This window comes from Corvus cornix, chromosome 1A (assembly GCF_000738735.6).
Source record: "Corvus cornix cornix isolate S_Up_H32 chromosome 1A, ASM73873v5, whole genome shotgun sequence".
NCBI lineage: Eukaryota > Metazoa > Chordata > Aves > Passeriformes > Corvidae > Corvus > Corvus cornix.
The window spans coordinates 58,874,244-58,899,649 of record NC_047057.1 but is presented as its reverse complement, the minus strand read 5'-3'; the positions used below and the strand labels follow the sequence as shown (position 1 = coordinate 58,899,649).

General features: G+C 37.4%; 1 protein-coding gene across 2 annotated transcripts in view; it reads right to left on the bottom strand.

The window, feature by feature from the left end:
• The window catches only part of KDM7A (lysine demethylase 7A), a 65,806-nt gene that overhangs the window by 39,076 nt on the left and 1,324 nt on the right, over positions 1-25,406 (bottom strand). For both annotated transcript variants that reach the window (XM_039570813.1, XM_039570814.1), the window contains exon 2: positions 780-865. In XM_039570813.1, the coding sequence (XP_039426747.1) occupies positions 780-865 (86 nt within the window). The remainder of the gene's footprint in view (positions 1-779; positions 866-25,406) is intronic.

Below are 25,406 nucleotides of genomic sequence, written 5' to 3'. Positions count from 1 at the left end.
TAAAGCAGTATCCTTTCAGTAGTCACCAAAAGAAAATATGTTTCAATTTTCCACTGCAGATCTCTACAGCAAATTTATCTACTGAAAGGAGAACCAAAGAGATGTCTCTTGTTGCTCTGTATCAGACTCTTCTGGCAACTCATTTTGACCTTGTTTATAAATCAGAACCTGAGATTTGGAACTGTGTAACTTTCAAGGACATAAATGGAGGGAGGAAACAAAATCAAAAACAAACAATGAAAAGCACAAACAAACACCACTCATAGGATGTTCATATTCTGCTTTCACTGTTGGAAAGTTGTGTTTGACTATTGTGGCACATAACCTACAACCATCAAGAAAGGAAAGACACCTAACTTGTACATTTTTTCAAGGTTGCCTACTTAGGTATTTATCAGAACTTTGATAATTAAAATACATGAACCTTGAAGCCATCTTTGTATGTTCCTTTTTTTTTAAAAATGATGATTCCCTAATTTTCATTCTCTCCCTCTCTGCCAAGTCCAGAATGTTTTCTACTAACTCTGTGCACTTTGATTTCTCCAATCTATAGTCGTGCATTGTATTTTATCCTATCTGCATCTCCACATCAGGGAGGCTTTCAGGATGGTTTGTTTGTTCTGTGGGTTTTTAATCAGCTCAGAGTTCGTCATGTAAAACCAGTACCTTCTAAATAATCAAATTCATCTTGAATATTCTTCTGAACAGTCCTTTGCATTTGTATGTGGAGAGAAAACAGTCCAAACATGTAAGATGAAATCTGAATAACCCATACTTACTTAGAGAAGGTCCATGGAGAATTGCACAGTTGGGACAATGGTATAGATCAATGTCAACAGCATGGTGCTCCTCTACCCCAACGCAGCTGGAATAATATTTTTTACATGTTAATGAGAATGCACACAGGGTTTACTTTTCAAGCTAAAAAATAATTAAATCTCAGGCTTTTATCAAAACATGCTTACTCTACAAAATGATAATGAGATACCAGATTATCTCAACTACTGGGTTGCCACATAAATTTTGAGTAATAATTTATCACTGAACACAGAATGCCATTAAAAAAATCATAAACAGGAAACAAGAATCAAATTCCTTTAAAAATAAGCAAATCCACAATATATATACACCATTGACCCCAAAACTTTGATCCTAATTACTGGAAACAGTTTATACAAAATAATTCAAGCAATTTTGCTCACAGAAGCTATGAGTCAAGAAAAAAACAATCTCAGGTTTATGTGCTGTTAATTTATAGAAGATATAATGGATATTTTTCTTGTCTTGCTTTTTCTTTCTGTAAAAAGCACATAACTGACTCCTACCCCCCAAGACAAATTAATGAAGAATACTTTCATGTTCTTCTTGAAATCTTTACAATAGAACTGGCTTTGTAAGCTACACAAGTGACCACACAAACAACCTAGTAGAACTGGTTTGGGCTGAAAATAGCAGCAAGTATTTTAAAGAGCATTTGAGAGATGTAATGTTTTCTCAGAGCATTTTTTTTCCAGATAAAACAGTTAAAATGCGATTAAAAGCAAAATCTTTGCAACAGTCATGACAAAGCATCTACTCTGCTGATCTCTAAACAACAAAATTTTAAAGTCAGTGAAGTACATTTTCTTAGAAGCTGAAACCCTAGAGGTTAATTGGAGAACATGTGCTTTTGCACGAAGTTCTTAAGAAAAAAAACAAGTAATCCCTGCTTGCTGGTCTGAATCCTGGCAGAGTTCTTCATTCTCTGAAAAGTTCATTGACACTTACAAAATTGCTGACTTTACAGTTCATACAGAAAAAAAGAATACAACCCTGAACATTTACACCAAAATTAGGTACGTACACTCAGTGCACTCTAGTAACATAAGAGCTGGAACACCACCCCAGTCACGTAACCCATTTCATATCAAATGTAATGAGTGCTCAGATACTGAAGCTTTGAAATGATCCAGCTACACAAAGTCTTTTCCTCAGCAGCCTTGTGCCAAAACTGCTGACACGCTCCAGCAAGTGTCAGTACATGCTGCCAAAACAATACAAGAAACAGTCTAGCACTGAAAGCACAATGAGCCAATCCAATCTGAACCTGAAGAGCATCTCCCACGTAACTATCAAATAGAAGTGCATGCTGAGTTCCCTCTAAACATTCAGCAAGTTCTACTTCCCCATTCCCTACATAGCACACGAAATCCAGAAATTATTTAGCTTTTTTATATGCATACTATTTTAAAATCTAAATACAATCAGCTGCCACAGTCCATCACAATTCTTGCAATATTTAGCATCTGCTTTAAGACCACAGCTACAAGAATCATTATTACATGAAAATCCAGCTGACATACAAACAAAAAGGAAGCCAGAAGCAGTCTTTAAAAATGCATGTCCCATTTCCTTCTGCTTGTGTTCTCTCTCTTTTTATAGAATAGATTAATGACTCATAATCCTATGCATTATAAGAAAATTGTTTTAAAATGTACACTCTAAAAGCCCCAAATGAGAAGGCTGGTTTTATAAATCTTTAGGAATCTCATTATTTTAGCTAAATTTCTAATTTTTGAACAGCTAAAGATATTTATGTTGAACTGTATCTTGATCAAGTTTGCACTTCATTTATTCCCTTCCCTTTTTCTTGGTGTTTATCTGATACATTCATCATCACTCCAATCAGATTATCTTGCTAACAGTAAGAACTTTGCATAAAAATACAGTAAAAATAGCCTCCAGCTTTGACAACTATTTGTCCTATTCTGTTTAAGAATCTTAATTTTATTGTCTCTTATTGAATGTTACAGATAACAGAATTTCTGCTTTATTTTCAGGCTTAGCACTAATGATTAACTCCATAACCTTTAATGGAGGCACATGGGATTTTGTGTACAGAGACTGGAATAGTATTACAATGGATGGAATAGCCATTCAGTAAGGGAAGCAAACATTTTCAGTCTACTATTTATGCCATAAATGCGGCACTGGAAACACAAAACACTAATTGGAGATCATGGAAGTGAATCCAGCAGCAGATGCCTGACTGAAGCAGAGGGCAAACGAGGTGCCAGCACCTGCAAGAACAAGCATTGCCAGGGATGCCACAGAGCACATCAATCACACACAGCACCATTACAAGTCACTTCCCTGCATCTCTTTCTCCAACATACACAGATGAATCTGACATTAATCACTCTGGCTACTAGCAAGCAATCAATTACTGTGGTAAACGCAACTTCAGACCTCAAGCATCAAAACAAGGTCACCAAGAGGTAGCAGAGAGCCTGGAAAACATTAACAAACACTGCAACACTCCCAATCCACTGATGTCTTCCTGTATGAAATATTATTACCCTTCACCTTGCAATCAACCCAATCCATTTGGGTTGAAATGTCTTGAGTATATATTACCTAGTTTCTGAATTGCTCATCTCCTACAGGGAGGTCACAGACTAATCCTCAGGAACAGTGGAAGGCCTACAGTATTACACAATAAAATACAGTAATACTAATTAAAAAGAAAAAACAATGGTACAAGACTATGCAGAAATACACCTTTAATTCTGCTCATGAAGGTGGAAAGGCTAACCAGGCCCCATTTCACTTGCAATGCCCTAGAGGGAGTAGCAAGGTAAAAAAAATTAGTTAAAAACAGATTTCATTACATCGGTCTCAGAGTGGTCAGACACTCCCAACTTCCCAAAGTGTTTAGTGTCAAGGCAAGGTCAGCAAGAGGTAGCAAAAGAAGTGTGAAGTGGTAAGTTTTTTCACACACAAGAACATGCCCATCCCTGGCATCTGAAGAAATCTCTGGCTACTAGAAGTTGGAGGAACCCATTCTCCCGACTTAAGTCTCACTGGAAGGCGAACGTTTTTGATTTAGTCTCAGCTTTCCATTTGATCATTAAATTTGTAGCTATGTAAAAGCAGAAAGTTTAAACCAAAACAATCAGAAGAGGACTCTAACATCTCTGACAAGCACTAGTAGACCACTGCTTTTTGGTAAAGGGCCAAAAGGGCTTCTTTCACAGTGATGGGGGAAGTCCTGCAGAGGCTGTTCTCTTCTGCAGTATTGTTATTAATTTACAATTTAAGTACCGATAATTCAGAATGACAGATTCAACAACTATTTCACAACTATGCTGGAAAGTCTTGTACAAGGAGTTTGCAAAGTCCAAGACAGTTAGAAGAAGTATTATCCCTGGAGACTGCATGGCTGTACACTGTAAGCCACCCAAGGCACCTGGCACATCTCTCCTACTGCAGCACAGTGTGAATAAACATTGGATCCATGTCAGTCACCACACAGGCTGCTGCACCTTCCACATCTAATACCTGCTTGCTCTCAATCCAGCCTGGCTTTTCTCTTCCCTACTTCTGTTGTTACCAAGCACAACATTTTAGAGATTGCTTAACTGCCTTTGCTGGCATGACTGAAAGAATCCTGGTTTAAGAAAAAAAATCCAAAGCACTCTTGATCGAAGGCCTTATTTTCAGTGTTCTTAAGGGTGTAAGACTACTTGAAAAGCTGATTTATTAAAACAAGTAGTATATGTGCTCTACCATTATATAAGATTCCAAATGTAGAAGAGACTGATTACACAAATAGCACTATAAAAGTCAAGAAATGAGCAAGGTGTAGACACCCATTTTCCCAGTTTAATTCCTAGATTAAACCAGGAAGATATTCCTACTAGGAAAATTCTGAGATTTCCTGTATACAACATCCTGAAAATAAAACCTCGAAAATTGAGAGATGTAAGCAATTCTCAGTGATCTAATAAAAGGACAGCAGAAAACAGATGAATCACCATCAATAGGGAAAAGAGCTAATTTGTCAAGAAGATGGGCTGTATATGGGACATCATCCTCTTGGCTTCCCTCTTCTGTTCCTTCCCCCTACTGCTTCAGTTCCATAAGGTCCTTTCCCACCTCTTTCAGGAGCATGTGCAAAACAATCTTACAGGCTCATCTTTCTAGATGCACTTGGACTTTTCAGGCAGTCTCCTACAATAGCTTCTGCTTCTCTCCAAACCAGCACGACACTTTGCACCTGTAAGCTTCACCTAGCAGATGACGAAACAGCACAGGACATCACAGGCATGTCTAGCACTAGTTCTTCAACAGATATTGTTGGATACATATTATTTTACAATTAGATATTGATTTACAGCTCAAAACTGAGCCAGTTTTTTAAAGTCTCTTATTTATTATTGGGACACATGAAGTTCAGGCCCCAAGATCTCTTGGTTTTCCACAGTCTGACCTGAACAGTCTGACATTTTTTGTGGTCATTGTGCAGCAAAAATGCAGGTATGGGGCTCTTGCTAGTATGTTTAGTTAAGCACAAAACCTGGCATCTTTTCCAAGCTATAAAATTACTAAAAATTATGTTTTCCAAGATCCCCTTATATTCTCCCTGAATAAACACTATGGACAACCTTTTTCTTTCTCTACCATCCTGTTTCTGAGCAAGAACTCAGCACGTCCTCTTCACGTCCACCCTTGCATCAGCACCCACAACCTTTCCCTGATATGCCTCAGCGAGCACTGCAGGCTTTATCCGTAAAAGGAGGAAAAAAGCACAGGTCTTGACATCCAGTAGGAAGAAAACAAATCAACAAAAATCCTGGAAGAGTGGAAAAAGACTAAGGGTATTAAAGCATGTTCCCTGTTACCAAGAAGGCAGGACTATAGACAATTACTAGGGGTATAAGCATGTTTCCTATTATCTGACAGAGCAGATCGCCAAAATGCTTTCTCAATTTCCAGTCATCCACAGAACAGCCAAGAAGATATATAGATAGTGAGTCTCTGCTGTGTCTTAACAGTGATGAGGAAAGGAACAAGGCAATTCTAGAGGTAGCAAAGATTCATTAGTACCAGCACAGCCTTAATTGTCAAAAAATCTGAAGTCACTACCGCAGGGTACAGCTTCTCATAGCATTAAACTGAACATAGCTGTCACTGCTAAAAAAAAAGTCCCACCCTCCTTTCTCCAACTGCCTGACCATGGGCTTCCATTGTTTCTCTCCCCAAATCCAAACCATCAGGCAGCCACATGACAAGTCAGTTCAATAAGCTGATCCGAAAGACAAAAACTGCCACTCAACTCACTTTTTCAAATAGGTTTTAGAAACCTTAACAGTAAGATTCCTAGAAATAAAAAATAAAATGGTGCATGTTACCCTTATATGTATATATAACTTATATGTATATTTAGCAAATAGATAACAACGCTATTTTCAAGAAGACAGATGAAAGAAAATATTCTGTTACTTCATCTCTATTTTGTCTTTCTAAAAATGATTGCTAAATAGGAAGGAGATGACTGTTCAGCAATCTTATGCTGATAATATACCTTTTACTATCAGGCCTTCATATTGAATTTCAAATCACCAGGGATGAGAGCTATTTCTATTAATATACTGAGCAAATAACTCTAAGTAGTAGGCAAGCATTATAGCAAACTTTTCATTTTATCTGTAACAAGGTCTGCAGTTGCTACTTTCAGTCCTAATCTGAGCGTAACAAACCCAAAAAAACGATCATAATTCTTGCCAAAATTAATTAGTGAGCTTGCAAGTTACGCAAATAACAGCTTCTCCTACTCCATCCCAAGAATGCAAAGAAAAGTATGGGGTAGGAAGTCTGTCTGGCAGATTTTAAGGAATTCTGGTTAGTCATTTAATTTAAGCCTATGCTCTCCAAGCAGGAAAGAGATGCCAAGTAGACAGTATTTACAGGTCAAAACAATGGAAGCACTAAAGATGTCACTGCCACAACCAAACAGCCACATCTGCCACTTGTTACAGGACAATAAAAAAATACTTAATTAGGAATAGAAAGACAAAGTCAGCGTGATAATACTATTGATAGACTCCGTACCATCCCACAGCACAAAAACAGATTAAAGAATGAAGTTCATTTGAAGAAGAATTTAAAATTTAAAATAAATGTAGTGAGCTTTAAAAACCTGGACCCTAAGCTAGACAGATTTCCCCTCCAGCCCCACTCTTCAAAATGCATGCAGTTACACCAAAGAAAACAAAACAGACCAAAAGAAACCACAAAGCAACGTGAGAAAGCTGGTGTTTCCTTCCACTATCTCTTCATCTTACCATGATAAGCATGGTAACAGTTTCGGAATCACGATAAGCTTACAAGGATTTACTTCTGAAATGAAATAATTTTTGAAAAGTGACCAACTTCTATACACTAGATATAGAATTGCTACCTTAAATTACCAAAAAGAATACTCAGCATAAAAATATTAAGAGGTTTTACTTTTGCCATATTCACTTTGCAAAACAAAATACCTTTTAAAAGGGAGCAACTGATATAAACACAACCCAAAGAACATGCATAACTACACTTAAAAATTATTTTTAAAACAGCAGTTATTCTGTTTTTCTATCTGTAGCAAACATTCCCCTCTCTCAAAATTACCAATTTTCTCCAGAATAAAAAACAAAATCATTTTTTAGATATGTACAGGATATATGCATGTTGGCCCAGCAGCTTACCTAGCTTTAGCACATATTCACTCAAACACATTCCACCAACCAAGTTCTTAAGGACAGAAAAATGACATGTAAGGCCAACTCTCAAAAACACCTAAAGATATACTAACTTATTAAACATTGCATCATCCTTCAACACAGATAAGAATCCCAAGAACAACAATGCTGCATGCCATAATATACATAAAACTCTGACCTTTGATTGCTCAGACACATCTGTTCTGGTACTTCCAAAGTCCTAAGAGGCCTTGGTCTACTTATGATTAACCACCAAATTGCACATTAAAAACACTGATGTTCATTACATAGGTTTAGACTTCCCTACTATAATTCAACCCTACTGCTTTTAAATTATGTAATATTTCTCTGAAATGAGGTATTGCAATAACCCAAACATGCAGACAGGTATATGATCTATTTTGAATTCCAAAGGGCCTTCCAAAGTTTCAGACTTCCTGCACCTCCTGAGATAAAATTTGAAGTTTGATAGCAATTCTAGTGTTGTCCTTTCGGAAAACACTTTTAATGGCAGTACTCTTGCACATTTTTCCATTGAGAAAGAAAATCAGTATACATAATTTCTTTCTCAAGTAACAGTGCTTTTCACTCCCTCAAAGCACAGAGGTTCAAATAAATAAAATCAGTATATGACATCTTGTCAAAGAAAGCCTAATTCTAAGGAATGGTTTCTGAAAGTAGAAACCTAATAGGAAAATTATGGTCAATGGAACAAAGCTATCAAGTTACAAAATGAAATAGATTCAGTCACAAATACAACAAACTTTCTACTTGCATTGAGAAAGTAGCCACATAGTCAACATAATCATCATGTTACCTAAAAGCTCAAGGAAAAAATAGTGATGTACATTATGTGTAAACTGACTCTTCCATTCCATAATATCAGTCCAGTCTGAAAACAAACTGGTATGTTTTTGAAACCCAACACAATTTTTTCCAAGATCTGGATTTTAAGTACAGTAAGTTTAATTTATTGAAATTGTTAGAATGAAGGTAGGAGAGAAGGTCATTACTTTTAGAAAATACTTTGACAACTGAATATTTGGCATAATCAACATGTTCTTATCTCTAATCACTGGTGAAAAGATTGTGTGGAAAGCTGATTTTCTACACAAGCATTTCATATAACTACTAGGAATTTAGGCAGAATGAAGTCAAATGACTGTTCAAACTGAAGTGAAAGAATTAAATGCTCAGAAAATCCAAACAGCTTTATGCGCAAAAATATACAGTGAGATCAAACAACATTTTCACTACAATGTAAGACTTCTAGGAAGAGACATGCAGTCCAGGTTAACCCATAGTGGCAGCAACCATCGTGCATTATGTGTAGCAGTTTATGAGAAGTTACTTTTCCTAATGACAATTTACTGATTGAGCCAAGTTAACATTACTGAAGTGCTTTTGATGTGTTCCTTCTGCTTAGTATCGTCTATTAAGCACATAGCAAATTTCTTCGTCCTTCCTGTGCCAAAGGAGATTTCTACTTATTCTTCCCAGCCAGACTGATTGCATCAAGCTGATTTAAAAGAGTATTTACAATTAATTTTGTTCCTGTCCTTTTAAAATCACTCTTTTACAAAAAAGAAGGTCCGAATGAACCTGAACCTTTTCGTCTGAATCTTTTAGTGTAGATTTTGGCAAAATAAGCTGCCTCAAGACAATCAAATAAATAACATATAAAAAAACTACAGCAGACCTCAAAACTAAACAGCTTGTCAGTGAGAGCAGAGAAGAAAAAAAAAAGTATTTTAAAAGCAGCTGTGATAGCTGAAGGCCTTATTTCAGTATGAAACCATTGAGAGAAACAAGGATGATACCAGCAAGTGAATCATGACACAAGATTTCTAGGAAAGAAAGAAAAATGTACATTGGTCTGACATGAAGAAATTCTTTTTAGCACTTTAAAACCAGCAATCTGTGTAAACCTTCAGATATGAAGCAAAGCACACTGCTAAGGAATTCAGAAAGATTCTCTATAGCAGTTCAGACTCCTCCTTCTCCATTGATTTTCCCAGTGTGGCCAGACTGACACCCCAAAGAGAAGGAGGAACAATAGTCCAATCTGACTTCAGGCACTGTGTCTTAGTGAAGTTGCAACTGCTTTAAGCCTGTTGAAATAAATGAGAACTATCCTGTTCTTCCCACAATTGATGCAGGAAAAAGGATTAACATTGGATTTCAATTAATTCTAGGAACACTGGAGTCCCAATTTATCTGACCACAGCCAACATGAATTTCAGTTCTGGTTATAAGGCACAGTCTAGAACAGCACTATTAAGTAGTATGGGCCCTAAACAAAGAGAAGAAAACACATTAGTTATTTAAGACAGAGAATAACTTCTTCTGTATACACTAATGACAAAAGTTTTATAGGTGATTAAGAAAGTTCTTCAGTGATGTATTTTTATCTCTTCCTCAAGACTCCAAGTCAACAGTTAACTTCTTCCCCCCTAAGATAAAACAGAATCTAGTAAACCGCCCTGACACATAACTGCATCTTATTTAGGTAATTTGCCTTATTTCAATTCCCAGACAGGGTTATTCTAATTGTGCTTATAAATAAGAAAAAAAAAAAAAAATCCCAAACTTACAACAAGCGAAAATTAAGTACTTTAAAATAATACCTTCAAACCAGAGGGTTTAAAGGCAGAACTGACACTCTTGTCTTGATTCTATAAAAACAAAAAAACCAAACAACAGAAACAACAAAAAAACAACCCCAGCACCACACTACAAAATCTTCAACCATTTAAAACAGCCTCCATACCCATCTTGAAACAGACATCTTAATTGAGTGCCTCTGTGTGTGGTTGTATTCTACCCAAGAACAAACTACTACTAAAATTGCTACCATTATTTCCCCAGCAGAAAAAAAGGAAGAAATATCCTAAGCTCTACAGAGATAACAAAAGGCTGGAAAAGGGAAGTCAGTATACAGGTTAATTAAACGTTCACTCATTCAGGAATGAAGCAACTACGACAACTTAACACAGCAAATTAAAGCTGCTTATTACATGTCCTTAATTATATATATATACATACATATATATATATATATAAAATGGAATCACCACCTCTAAGTGTTCAAAAACCATGTGGATATAGTGCTTGGGGACATGGATTAGTGGTGAACATGACAGTGTTAGTTTAATGGTTAGACTCAGATAATCTTACGAGATCTTTTCTGACCACAGCGATTCTATGATATACAGTCTACACATATTTGCCTGCCTCAACTTTTAGGTTCTTAGCTTTTTGTCCTAATCTTCCTCAGCTCCAACTTCCACACAGACTCCTGTCAATTCTCAATAGCCATCTTAATGGAATACTGCGTATTATACGGTTTTAAGATCTACTCGCATCCCAACCAAGTCTTTTGACTGCAAACAACAGGAATTTCAGTTCCATTTCCAGAGCAGTTTCCTATTAGGTAGAGCAAGGACCTTTTATACACAGAACAGACATATTAGTTACTTGTTTCAAAGAGAGAAGGCGTTGGAAAGGAAGGAAAAAAGACTGAAATTAATGGAATTATAAACACACACCCTATGAAGAGAAACTGAGGTTCAATCCAAAATGACAAACAAATCTTAGGAAGCAATTACATGACATAGCTTGCATTGATTCAACGGCTTGCAGCCACTGGAAGAGGCAGGTTATTCATTCCCTTCCAAGAAAGCACTCCCACTCCCCTTCCCTGCAGCAGCCCTGGTACTTGCCTGGTTACAAGGCAACCTGTTTTTATTCACTAATCTGACAGAAACTAACCTAGCCAGTCTTTTGCCTGTTTATCAAGTCAGATTACAGCACAGCTGGGCCGCTGTCAGAGGCAATCTATGAGAGAGGGAAGAGGACTATGTAATTCGGAGAGAGGGATACGGGAAGCAGGACTTGCCCCTGGTCAGACCCACAGCTGGGACTTCATTATTCACTAAGACTCAGAACTACTGTGGCCTAACAGACAAACTGCCAACACCTTACCAGTTAAACTGCAGGGAACATCCCTGCCTGCACCTGAAAAACCTCCTTGACTTCAACCACATACCCCACACAACATCAAGAGAGGCACTACCAAGTCCAAGAGATGGACACATTGGCACTAAACATCATATGTGAACCAAGGGTTTCTTAGACAGCACAGCATAAAGACGGTCTTAGTCTGACTTCTTTTAGGCATCCCAGTCCTGCTCTGATGAAGTGTCTAATCAGATCCCTGAGACCAATTATCTGTAGCTCCAGCTACAGGAGTAGCTGAGGCAAGTTCTGGGCAGGTGTATGACATTATGCTACTACCAATATAGTATTTGCCTACAAAACACTCTTTCCAGTAATACATTGAAGTACAACAGTAACTATAAAACAAGTAATCCAAACAGTTTGGAAGCTACACTTCTAAACCACATCAAACAGTTTTCCATAAAGCAGAAGAAGATCAAAAGCACAAACTTTCAGCTAAACTCCCACCTTCTAATTTGAGAGATGCATGAGGACCACTCTGAAGTGGGAAGATACCTGTGTTTTTTAGAGAGTGATCACAACAAAATCTCACTAATGGTTCTTGCATACTCACAGCACTTTCTAAATTCCATAATTACCTACATCAAAGTCTCACAAAAAAACATTTATTATATTATTTTTATGTAACAATTGTCTCTAACATTAATATTAGTTCAACCACCTCTTTTAGGCAATCTGCACTCTAAGCATTTTTAAATTCATTTGGAAATTTTTTGGTATGTCTTCAGCAGTTCCATCTCCTTCTTGACAGCTAGAAGTGTTGAATGTTCCTCATCTACAAAGTGCACGGACTGCAGACTCCTACAGAGAGAGTACGAGCTGGTTATTCCGGTTGTCTAATAAAGATGAGTTGTTTAGAAAGATCATGTTGCCTAATAAAGATGAGCTGTTTAAAAAGATTGTGAAGCCTGACAAGTACTATCAGCACTGTTATTTTATGCAATACACAGTCTGCAAAGCTTATGACATCCTGAGTAACACTGTCAGTAGACACCATCAGATCTGTCTTGTTCTCAAGTATCTCAAGTGATAAAAAAGGATTTGGAGTCGAACAACAACAAACCCACAATGACTTCCTGGCCTGAGGGGCAATCATTAGGACACTAATGATTGTTTTTAAACTGTGCCACTTCAATTGAAAAATGATGTCAGGAATGATTTGAAAATAGGACTTTTTTGCTAACAACATTAGGAGATACAGTTTTCTGTCTCCCACATTCTAGCACCAGCAACCAGTATTAGCACAACTTAAAACTCCACTGCTGCAAATCCCTTATTCTTGGGTTACTGTATGTCTGTTTTCTGCTTTTACAGACTGCAGCAACAGCAAACTTGGCTTCAGCCTGCTTTACACACCTTTTAATTGGCTCCTTACACCAAAAACACTTTACCCCCTAACTGGGTTAAAAAGTTCTTACCCAGATTGGTTTAAAGACCTCCTGGAGCCTTCTACTAAGTAGCCTGAACAGTCACAGTAGCATTCAGAGACCCGGCAGCAGTACCTGAAATAAAGCTTTTACTGGCTTCAAAATTAAACTCATGAAATAGTTCTCCTTTAAGAAAAATAAAAAATGAAAAATAAAAATCAAGGACATTTTCCAACTCATCTGCTCCTCAACTGAGTAACTCTTCCTCCAGCCTGCAATATTTTTCAGACACTGCTAGAACTTTTTAGCAAGCTTTTTTATTAAGCTGAATAATTTCTGCATCTTCTGATCACAACACAAAAATACGATGGCTCCTATAGCTTTGAAATACCTTACTTGTATAAGGCAAATAGATTTGCAGTCAATAGCAAGTAGAGACAGATGCTTCATTTCTGAAGAAATCTGAGAGCAAACTGGCTCATCTCTAGCTCACCATGCTCGTTTCAAAAGCAGATGGAGTATCTGATTACATTAACTTCTATTTAAGCTATGATACAAGCAAACTGTTTCAGATACACAGATAATGAGTCTAAATATCAGATGTTACATTGGCTGGCTGGCAGAGCAGTAAGCAGAAAAAGCTCCTTCAATCAACTAGATAATGCCTATAATTTGGAGATCTTTATTGGATTCTCAGCTGCTTATAGAGGACCAGAGGGGCATGCTGGTCAAAACTGCACCCGTGCAATCCTACCATATCAAGAAGTTACTTTTACACATTATTCTAGCTACAGAAATCTAACTGTTCAATCCTCTTCAGATGGAATTAATGAAGCACAGTAATTTCCAGACCATGTGGAAACTTCAAATAGTGAAGAACAAAGCTAAATAGAGTTTGGGGATTGCATTACATCAGCACTGAATTCTATCTGCATTCATTATTTTTATTCTGGATATAATTTGACATACTGATTTTAATCTAAAATTCTTATGAGTTCAGATCCAGGTTACCAAAACCATTTTTGCTCTATCATATGCTATTTAGAGTCCTCTGAAGTACTTGCAAAAGCACAAATCCACATGTTTTAGTCTAAATTTTATACACAAACACTTTTAGAGGTAACCTTGACTTCACAGTCTGTGCTACTCAGCTCCAGTGCTTTTATACGGGAAAAAGAAGATTTTATCCATATATCAGTATATGTGTAGTGTGCACATATGTAGCTCTTAAAATACCTTCTTCTTCATAGAGGACAAAATTCCCATGACTCAAACGAGAATGTTCAAAGAAATGCACAGGAAAAATATGAAACATGAAGCAGAGGACCTCTTGCAAAAGGTCTCCTGGAAATGAATACTGAATTACTGCTCCTGTAAAAATTACAGGAGACATTATGGTTTACTTATTGTGAAAAACACAAAATTAATTCTTTGGGAGAAAATTTCCGACCTTATCAATATGTGTAACTATCAATGTGTGAAAATTGCCCTGATGGAAGGGGAAAGGTAACAGACATTGCTCACTAATGCCCAATGACAGGACAAATGGCAACGGCCGCAGATCAAAGCACATGAAATCCATCTAAACAGGAGGGGGGAAAAAACGAAATTGCAAGAACACAGAAGAAAAGATTCATCTACATATGGCTATTAGGGCAATATCCAGTTAAAGATGCTGGTCCCTGAAGCCTACTTAAATTCAGAAGAAGGCTAACCTCAGAAGTACCTACAGTCAGCTAGCACCTCAGCACTTCACTTGAAAATTCCAGAAGCACCCACTATTGTGCTCACCCTGTGCTCCCACCCAGCATGTGCCACTTTCCCTGGCATCTAAGCCAGGAGGCAGGCACAGCTGCCGGACTGTCGAAGTGCTGGGCACTAAAACATTGTTATGAAGGGAGAAGTTATTTTGTTTTTCCAACTGAGATGGCAGCAGTGCTTATTTAGGTTGTGAGAGTTCAAGCCCACATGTCTCAGGGGAATGTTCACCTCCAGCTCACTTTTTATGTAAAGATATCCTTTATCTCCCCCACTTAGGACTTCTTACTCTACAGAAAGGTATCCAAGAATTATGGGCCCAACACAGAATGTAACATGACCCGAACACAAGGGTCTGGTTAAAACTCTCAGACACTGACAAGATTATCTTAAGTTCTGGTCCCTGCTTCTGACATTAGTGAATAAATAGATAATGTGAGCATGAATTACAGCACAACCTTTTCCAAGTCTTAAGATATACTAATACTTTTTTTCAGTCTTCAGATTTAATAGCACTTCCTACAGGAATATAGTAGTCTATTCCCTAGACTACAAATGTACCTGTTTTTCTTTTAAAAAAGGCAGAACTGTCAATTTCTCTAAATATTTCAAGAGCTGGCAAGGACTTGAAATTTGCCTAAGATCTGCATCATACCTGCCAGACTTTTTGGATTATAAGTAACACTTAACAGGTGTTGCTTTTCTGGCTTGAAAGTGATAATGATGTTTTGGTTTTCTTTACAACCTTCACTAATATTATGTGAGAGTGCCAAAGAGGTTTTTCTTTGATAATTAGCAAAAAGTAGTAAATACTTGACAGAAGAATAATCTTTTCCCAGAAGTGTTTCTTAGATAAAGATTTAGAGGTCAATGATCTCTAAAGAGCCTTTAATGAGTTTGACATATCACTGAATGTGAAGTATAAAGCTTTTCTCACAATTCAATTACAGAAGTTTATTTATCAGGGGTTTCTTACATTACATAGCACTGGCTATGAAACTAACTAAAACTAGAAATACCTAAAAAAAAATAAATAAATCAAGCTATTTGAAGAATGAGAATTCCCCAACCTTACAATGTAATTTGTAGTACATCAATTTAAATACACTCAGAGTCAGCTTTCTTTAAAAAGGTATCTTTTTTCTTTTAGCAATTTAAGCCATAGAGTTACATAAGACAACCTCAAACTATGTATTTATCTTCAGAAAATGCAATAAATTAAATTGGACTTGGTGCAGCTGATTCAGGTTAGATTCCATTCAGAGAAAGATACTAGAAGTTACATTTCAAATTTAATTTAATGCTGATCATCGCTCCTTATGTTCTGCACACCATAAAGTAGCTTCCATCCAGTCAAAAACTCAACCATGCATTTGTATCAGCAAGTATCACCAAGCCCACTGGCTCCTTTAGGACTTGGATCTTCCTCACATCACTTCAGAGTGACTGGTCACTGCAACATTTATTTTATGCAACAGATACTTTAGCACAGAGGCTTTTTCCAGTCACAAATTAATGTTCAAACTAAAACTTCACACTCTTGCAGTACAAGTTAATATTCTCCACATATTCTTTGTTTTGATAACAGTTTTCTTCTGCATTGTCTTTACTTTCTTGATCTCTCTCCATCCAGCTTTTTGCCTACAAGACTCTTCTATATGAGGCTGCTTACTCCCTTTGTAGATACCCCATGTGAACAGAAAAATCTTCTGATCTCAGTTCCAATTTTTCAGACACCTGAAAACCATACGTTCCATTCAGTTATTTTGTGTCTGGTACAGTTTTGAAAAGGAAGTATCTACTTTACTCCGATCCTCTTGGCATATAGTCAGTATGTTTCCAACAATGACCATTTAGAGATTTACAGTTTTTCTTCTAAACACATGGCAAGCACATTAAGGGATAGAGCACATTTCCTAACAAAAACCTTGTTCCAAAGTATCATGGTGCACAAGCTTCATAGAATGCTGATGAATTTCTCAGAGGCTCAGAGCAATGTGTATGTAGAAAGATGCTTGTCCAGCTTCCTCAGGTTGGCATAAGAAACAGAATTTTATTTTACTAGGTTAACCAACACATTTATATAAAACATTTATCTGCTACTTCTGTCTCCAAATTCCCTATTAGCAGTACAAGAAAAGAAAGGAAAAAGGAAAAACAACCACCCCAGAAAAAAAGAATATTCAAAGCATTTAATAATGTGTCATGAAAATCATGTTAGAGTTTAGTACTGTTGCCCTGGAATGGAAAATTGCAAATAGAGGTTTTACTGCTTCATCACCGCTATGGTCCACCAGCAACTCCCCGAGAATTTTCCATGTAGTTTGCATTGAGAACTGCCATCGCATAGTGCAGGGATGCATTCACTTCCATTCTCCGCACACGTGTACCAAAAGCAGTAAGGAATGCACTGCAGTTCACTCTTAATCACACGGTGTAAATACACCATGCCTGTTTCATGTAAGTGTAGTCCAGACAAACAAGATGTCTGCTCAAAATCATTTCACTGATCATAATGAAAGGCTTAAGCTTTATTTTTCCCATGTTTTACCACTTTTTCATGATTTTGGCTCATTTCCTTGTCCCAGTACCCACATAACATCACTATTTTAGACATCAAAGAAAAAAGAGAATTAGACGCAGTGCAACCCTATGAAAAACAAAGATTCAGCCAACTAGACAGAAGCACCGACATTCCTATGCTGGGGGGAAGAAAAAAGGCACAAGAGCACTAATGTGCAATAGGCAAACAGGATTGTACAGAAATCTCAGATCTATTCCTTAATGTAAGGAACTATCTTTGGGAAAAGACAACTTGTACACAAGGCATCTCTTTGCCAGAAGCAAGTAACAGCACCTGGCATTGAGAGGTTGAACACTGGTACCAGTGATACCTTCCTTTCATCTATATACAAGATTTTGTTCTTTCTTATAGTAATAAATCTATTCAGTATCAGAACTAGCTAGGAGTAAAAAGGTTTATTCTTCTCTAAAGTGGAGGGTTTGTGTTTGTTCATTAGACAGCAACTTTATTTCCACAGTCAAATAAGGACCAGGAAACAGAATGTACAGTATATTCTCACTGGCAATGCCCAGCTGACACACCAATTCCAAAAACCAAAGGGAAACTGGAATCCACCCTTACCAGTAAAATACAAAGGTCAGGAGGTAACATTTGCAGAAGCACCTAAGAGTTGCACCTTTGCTTCTGCAAATTCTGATCTACTCAAATGATACTCCTAACCCCAGTTAATACCTAAATCCTTCAGTTTCATGATGCTTCAAGCACAAGCCAGCTGACCATGCTGGAAGTGTAAGTAAGGTACAGCCAAGGCATCTGCTTTCACTCAGTTCAATGTTAAATAAGCACTTTTCAGCAAGGACATCAGTCCAGTCACTCAATACTACAGCTGTCCCATTTGTTCTTAGCAAGAATAGGAACAGCATTCTAAACTACTTCTGTCATACTCATTCCATCAGAGCAGCACATTTTACTGCAGTGTTAGGAGATGCAAACGGATGCCCCGAGATGTCCTGACTTTAGTTCACACAGGAGAGCACAGCATCAGAGGCAGCAAGTTGCTGCTCACCTTTGCCTCACACTGATGGGTCCTCTGGGCAGACAAATACTGCAGTCAGAACTTAGCTTGAGATTTAAGAGACTACATGTGCACACCAGTTTTCTTGACGTGATTTTGGTCCTCTGTTACATAAGCAATAGAGCACACAGAAATACCTAGGACAGAGTGGGCTTGAGGCTGTGATATGTCAGCACAGCACACCTTCATGAAATAAGGGACAGCACTATGCTGAGAGGCAGACTGGCAATGTTTGCCTGAGCACAGTGGCTCGTTAGCACAGCTACCTTGCTTTTGGTACTGCTCCTAGACTGCTCCGTACAGCACTCTGCACCTCAGACATGTGCCCAGCAGTACCACCGAAAGCCCTATGGTGACTCCCAACACCTCATTTCTCTTGTTCTGCTTGTTCTTGACACCAAGTTTTGCAAGTCAACAGCATGATGTAATCCTTTAGTGAAAAGATCCAAATATTCCTGTTATTGAAACAAAACTAAAAATCAGTATGTTGAGCAAGACAACTAGAAGTTTTGTAAGTACTATTGGGTAATAAGACAGCAATTTCTTTGGCTGCTCTTCATTTATCTGATTTGGCCTCTGTTTATTGGCAGTCAAACATCAATATCCCAAAAGAAAAATGTCACCCTCTTTAGAAAATACCGCCTGATAAGTGGCAAGAATGACAGATCAGATGAATCCCATCTCTTCAATATCAAAGATTCCATTTCTCAGAGAGTCACCTTTCCTTGCACTCATTTTCATGAACAGTGCTTAAAGAGCTTTTAAGTGAATAAAGTATTAATGTAAATGGAACAAACACAATTAAATTTATGAAATTAATTTCTCACCCTAGCTGCAATATCAGCTGACAGTTTCAGATGAAAATAAATAGACTTTATACCACAATATATTAAAAATCTAGAACAATCATACTTACTCCAAATGGCTTTTAAGACAGAATAATGTGGGAGGGTTTAAAAAAAAAGCTTTCTTGCTTTTGTGGTGAACATCAGCATTTATGCCTGCCTGAGCAACAACGAACTCCGTATTTTCAAAAAGAAACACCAGTTTTGAAGTCTACTTTAGTTAATGCTGAAGTAATGGAGAAAACAGTATTAAATATTAATTCCATTCAAAAGCAGAATTGACCTGAGGAGGGTAACCAGCCACATAAATCCATATTACCACCACACAGCAGACATCTCAAGACAATTCATACTCCACAGATTGTTAGTTCTGTGTATTCATGAGCTAATGTTATAATACGTTAGAAAGGACCGAAAAAACGAAAAATAGCTTAGCTTTTTTAAAAGCTCTGTATTTCACTAAAATATCTCTGATATGTTGATAATAAAGCAACAGCAATGCTGTTAATTGAATTTTCATACTTGAGCAATGAGACAAAGGTAAAATTTGAGCATGCTTATGGTTTTAAGTATGTGTATTGTACCTACGTAAATCTTTACTGATTACTGAGAGCTGTTTTGAGACAACGGTATTTTATTTTACAGTGATGTAGGGAAAGTACAAATATTTACATGAAGAGTATTAGTTCATCTTCAACTTGTGCAAACTGTCATGTGAACAGAATGGAGACACTGTATTGTTGCATGATCTTTCAAAAGATGATGCAGGAAGTGCACTGAAACTGCACCGATCATTAAAAAAATCTGCTAATGAATTCGAAAACTATCCACAAAAAGAAAAGCTAGAAACCACAAATGAAGAATGAAAACAAAATAATGTGATTTTTCCCACTGGCAGTTAACAGAGTAATACTCCACTCTGGCCATTTTACTGCCATTGTGTTGTTCTAAGAGAACTCATCATTATCAACAGATCAAGGTAAGTTTAAAGTAAAAATAATATATTTCACATTCTGCACTATAGCACCTAGTAGGTATATACAGAAGTTAAGTGTACCAAGCAGCAGTCACCCAACCAGACTCCTCTTACCTCTCTAGTTTTAGATACAAAAGTCACAAAACAGAGCCTTCTGAAAACATTTGAATTCTTCAGTCAAATCATTTATGTATTAAACATAACAAAGGGAAAGGAAGATACTGAAGTGCTACATGAGCATCAACAAATGACATTTTGAAATATAAAATCATCATAAATTAACTAGCTAATAAAAAATTCACAGTTAAATTACACAAATACTTACAGTGCTTTCATTTGCACAGTCAAGAATGGCCAAAACAAAAACAATTATACCAAAAATATAGGCTAACTATAATATTACAGAAAATTAGAGGTAGCATTTAAATTACTAAATCTGAACCTCTGTATCTTTTAACTAACACTGAAAAGGTAATAATTAATTTGTACTTTAGAAATTAGAACTATTACCATTTAATAACTGTTTAGAAACTCACTAGAATCTTGTTGGACTTCTAATTAAAAAAGCTGAATTGTGTACCATTCAGTTCTCTTACAGATCTTTATTGGACAGCATGTTTTTTTTCTTGTCCTAGTTACTATATCAGAAGGCATAGGCTAAAACATCTATGTTTCATTCCAGAACAAATGCAAAAAAAAAAAGTACAAAATTACAGATCTCAAGGAAAGGAGTGCTAACTTTCAAAGTACACCTACTTCAAATACAGCCAGTTCTTCAAGAAAACTATAAAGAGAAAAACTTGCACACAATTCTACATGTTTGAAACACAGTTTCAAAAACTGAAGCAATTTGAATACTTGCAACTAACTCTTCAGTGCTTATTATGGTAGAACACATCTAACTTTAATATATATTAATAAGTCTTCCCACTTCACAGATGGGAACCAAGGGGAAAAAAATGGTTTGTCCAAATGATGAATATAAAAGGATTGGAAACAGACACCCAGTTACACAAGTGCTTGTCTAGCATCCTCATTATAACTAGTTTCATTTCAGTTTAACTAAAACTGTTTCAGATTTTGTATTGTTAGAAGAGCTTGAAGTCACTTCCAGTTACTTAATTCTTTGGCAGAGGGTACACAGCTTATTTGACTGAAGTTGAGGCTTCCATCTTCTGAGGAAACATGGCTAAGCCAAGGAAAAGTAAGATTAAACACATTAGCTTTCCCTTGGTCTAAAACACTTCCCTAAGATACACCAAATTGCCACATGAAGAATTTAAGGCTTATACATCACAAAAGCCAGAAAGTCAAGCTTGAGAGTTCTCTGGTGCCATACCAAAGCCCTATTGACCAGACAAAGATTTGTTGATTCAGTTCAAGCCCCTGAATGTGTCAACTACAAGGCCTTAGTTTTCTGTAAAGAGGTCTGCACCAGAAAACACTTGTAAAGGTCTCTCTGCAATCTCCACATTCCCCGACATAAGCATCACCATTGCCTTGTTCTCCAACTCCAAGACAGATACAAGAGCTTCACCTACCCCTGCAAACAGATGATGTTCTGGGGTTGTGCTCCTGCAGCTGCACTGGAAATGCCTTGATTCCCTTGGACCCCACTAGCTGAGCAACTGAGTCTGGGCAGAATCACACATGGTGACTGAGACACAAAAACAAGGCTCTACAAAACTGGGTGAGCTATCAATCCCAAGTGGGCAGTGGGAAAGAAAAATGAGCAACTCTTCTGTCTTCTCCCAGCAGTATCATCTCCAACAACACATTCCTCCAAGTGTTTTGCAACACTCTCGGACTCATCCTAGCCTTTGACAAGCCCACTCAGCTCAGTAACCCAACAAAAAGCTAACCCTGAAAGAGAATGGGTTCTGTCAGTTTTCTGAGCAGAGTTGATTTACCAATCAGGCAAGCACTGAACCAGCAAAAGAGGAATTATAGTAGCATGCAGCCAGGAGCGGGACAGCCTCTTTCAGCAGCAAAGAGTTGGCGAAGCCCATCGTGCAGAACCTCATGTATAAAGCTCCAAAACAAAGAGCCAATTCGGGAAAAGTAGTCACTATAGCACATGCATTGCCTTCTTAAGGAAAAAGCCTGCCTTCAGAGCACAAATCAGTGCGTACTGAGAGACCTGTACCACATAACCTAACAGCTGTAAGAGGGAAACCTTGATTTTACATCGAGATCATATTAAGGAGCGGGTGAGAAGTTTTGTGTTTCTTCAGACACCAAAGACACGTTTAAATCTACACAATATCAGAAAAAATATGTTCTACGTGAACTTTGCTCAGATGTGACTTTGGCATTGAATTTTTCCTCCATTTGAGGAAAAAAGGCCTCAAGGCATCTGCAGTTTAAATGATAATCTTCAAACAGTACACGAATTACCTTTCTTTTCAAATGATGTTATTAAATGTTTTCTAATAATGACAAAGCTGTAAAAAACATCAAACACCTAATGGCAAAATACCATCAACGAACTGCTCTAGGAAAGGGAAAAGCTGATTCTTTCAAGACTATACAAAATACAGAATTAATCCTGAGAAGAAGAGCTATCAATTTAAAAACAATTCCATATAAATTTAATCAATCTGACTTTGCTCTGCAACAGAAGCATGTACATACATACAGATTAGTGCTGTATTTCCCTTATTGCACTCTAAGCTGCTGAAATTAAATATTTATTTCTGTAAACATAAAAAAAATTCTTGGTTTTGAGGGGGAAGACACCAAAGTTGACACCATTACAAAATTTTCAGGTGAAGTGCTAATTTTAAACAAACAAAAAAAGGATGCTTTCCCTTTCTATGCCCCATTGCTCTAACTTTGAATAGTAAAACATTCTTTGAATAGTAAAATATTTCCTTTGTTTAAAAAAAAAAAAGACAAATATCTTTTTTAAATGCAAAAAAATACATTAGAAAGGTTGCAGGCATTTCAAAAGGCAAAGATCGTTACTGTAATTGACATGCACACATTTGATAACTTCTTAACCTATTCATCATGGAGGCAAGTTAGAAGTTCACTGTGTTTGCTGAGAAACAAAACATCCCCGGAAAAGTGCTACACAGAAGACTTTGTAGGGGCATCTGCATTTTTAACTCTCAGTTTACCTGACTGACTTCCGCACACTCCTTTTCAACTAGTATGGTACCAGTGCAGCTTTACATACCCAACCTCCTCAAAAGGCCAATTCTACAGTACTTTACTCCTGAAACATTACAGACAACATTACACTGTGCAGACAAAACCTGAATTATATGCTTAAATTTCAGTTTGTTCTGACCTGTCTGAAATCTAGTCTACAGGAATAAGTCACATCTACGCAATGCATATTAATCGAGTCAAGTACACGTATCATGGACGGAAAAAAGGACAAAAATTTCAAAGCTGACAATAGGATTTCTACAAATTTCACAAATATATTTCAAGAACAGAGCTGACTTTAAGATCAGTTTAAAAAAAGATATGTAACTTATGCACAGAATACATCACAGCAAAAAACACATACAAGAAAAGATGACAGCATGTAGTTAACCTAATAACTGAGGCGAAGCATCAAAAAACGAAGGAAGGCAGAGACAGCATGAGAAGTATCATAGAATGATACATATCATTTGAAGATGAAACCAAGAAATTAAAGAGGTTTCAAGAGCTACGGAACAGATCCAAGAAAAAGTTGAGCACACAGAGCAGTATAAAGGACTTTTTATGCTGCATTCTAGCTAGAGTACATTCTAGACAAGCCAGAAAGCGGGAATCAGCTTAATGTGACATTTTTATTTAAAGCAGAGAAAAAGATGGGGAAAACACAAAAATTATCTAAAATATAAATGGATTTGCCCATCTGAAAGCTTTGACAGTTTGTCACATCTAAAGCTCCGTTAGTCTCTGCTCTCTTGCAAGCCGTTCAGGAAGGCGACGAAGCCTCAAACAGTGCGCAGGCACCCGCGTTACGCTCTTTTGTTCACAAGGGGTAATTACACCAGACTGTGGCTGGATGTTAGGCCCACTCAGAGTAACTGAAACCCACAATGCAGGTTCACAGCCTTGCCAGGCACAACAAAACATTTGCTTTAACACAAATATTTGCCAGAAGCAATAAAATGCGTATTTCATAGTACTAATACATTGATAACAGCAAACCAAAGTACAATCATTTGAAGACAGAAAGCACATGAAGAACGCAGAGAAAAAAAAAATCACATAAAAATTTAAAGGGACTAAGTAACAATCTGCCAGAACAGACTTTGTACTGTCTCCACTGTACTGCTCAGGCACTCTCTTGACTGTACACAGGAAGGCAGCAAAGAGTCCGCAATCCAATAATATGTGCTAGGTATCATGCTAGCACACCACAGTCTGGGTTCATATGTTTCTTAAGACAGAAGACACATCAGTCCCATTCCACAGGCCAGGGGAAAAAAAAGAAAAAATATAAAATCAAGAAAACAGGAAACTACAAAGTCCACCAAAAACTTCAAGATTTGAGAGTGTGTGTTTTCTTTTACAAGCTATGTAACAGTCTTCAGACACTCTTAAAGCAAGGGGAAAGGCACTCCCAGAGCAGACCACAGCTGGCAGGGGGCAACGTGTCTCCCAAAAACCTGTTCCTTAGTCATGGGACTGGGTGAGCATGCAGCTAAATCCCAAAGCAGCATGGCTGTTGCCAGCTCTTGCTGGCCTGCTTGCTTATTTTCCACTCTTAGGGTTTCAGACTATCAAAGCAGTTCAGTGCTAGCAGGCTTTTTCTACCCATTACATGACAGAGCTCAATCACGGTAACCTGTGTGGAGCTTTTTGCAGATCAAGATCCAAGAAAGCTACCAAGTGGTCTGTCCCACCTTTGAATCAGGTAATGCTTTCCTCCTCATAACAATTTCAGAAATTTAATTCACCCATACCCCAGTAATACTGATGCACAAAGCTGGCATTTAAGTTAAGCCTGCATGGAACCTGAGCAATTGCCAGGACATTCTGAAAGAGCAACTACACAAACGCAGAAAAAGACTTGGAAGAGAAAGAACCTGTAACTGTACAAACACCTTCAGGCAATGCCTGCACCTTTATTGCAGGCAGTGACCGAGTTCTGACAAACTTGTATTAAGCTGTTGTAACCCAAAAGAGCTGTTGTATGTCTTGCTCTAAACAACAGTACTGGCAAGAGTAGTAGCAGTCTAGTTAAAAATATTAATGAGAGGTTGTTTTTAAGGTACAACAATCCTGCTTTGACAGTTTTTACTGTTTACAGAGCCCTTTTCACACTTTCTATTATACTGCAGTTCGAAGCCCATGGAGAAAGAACA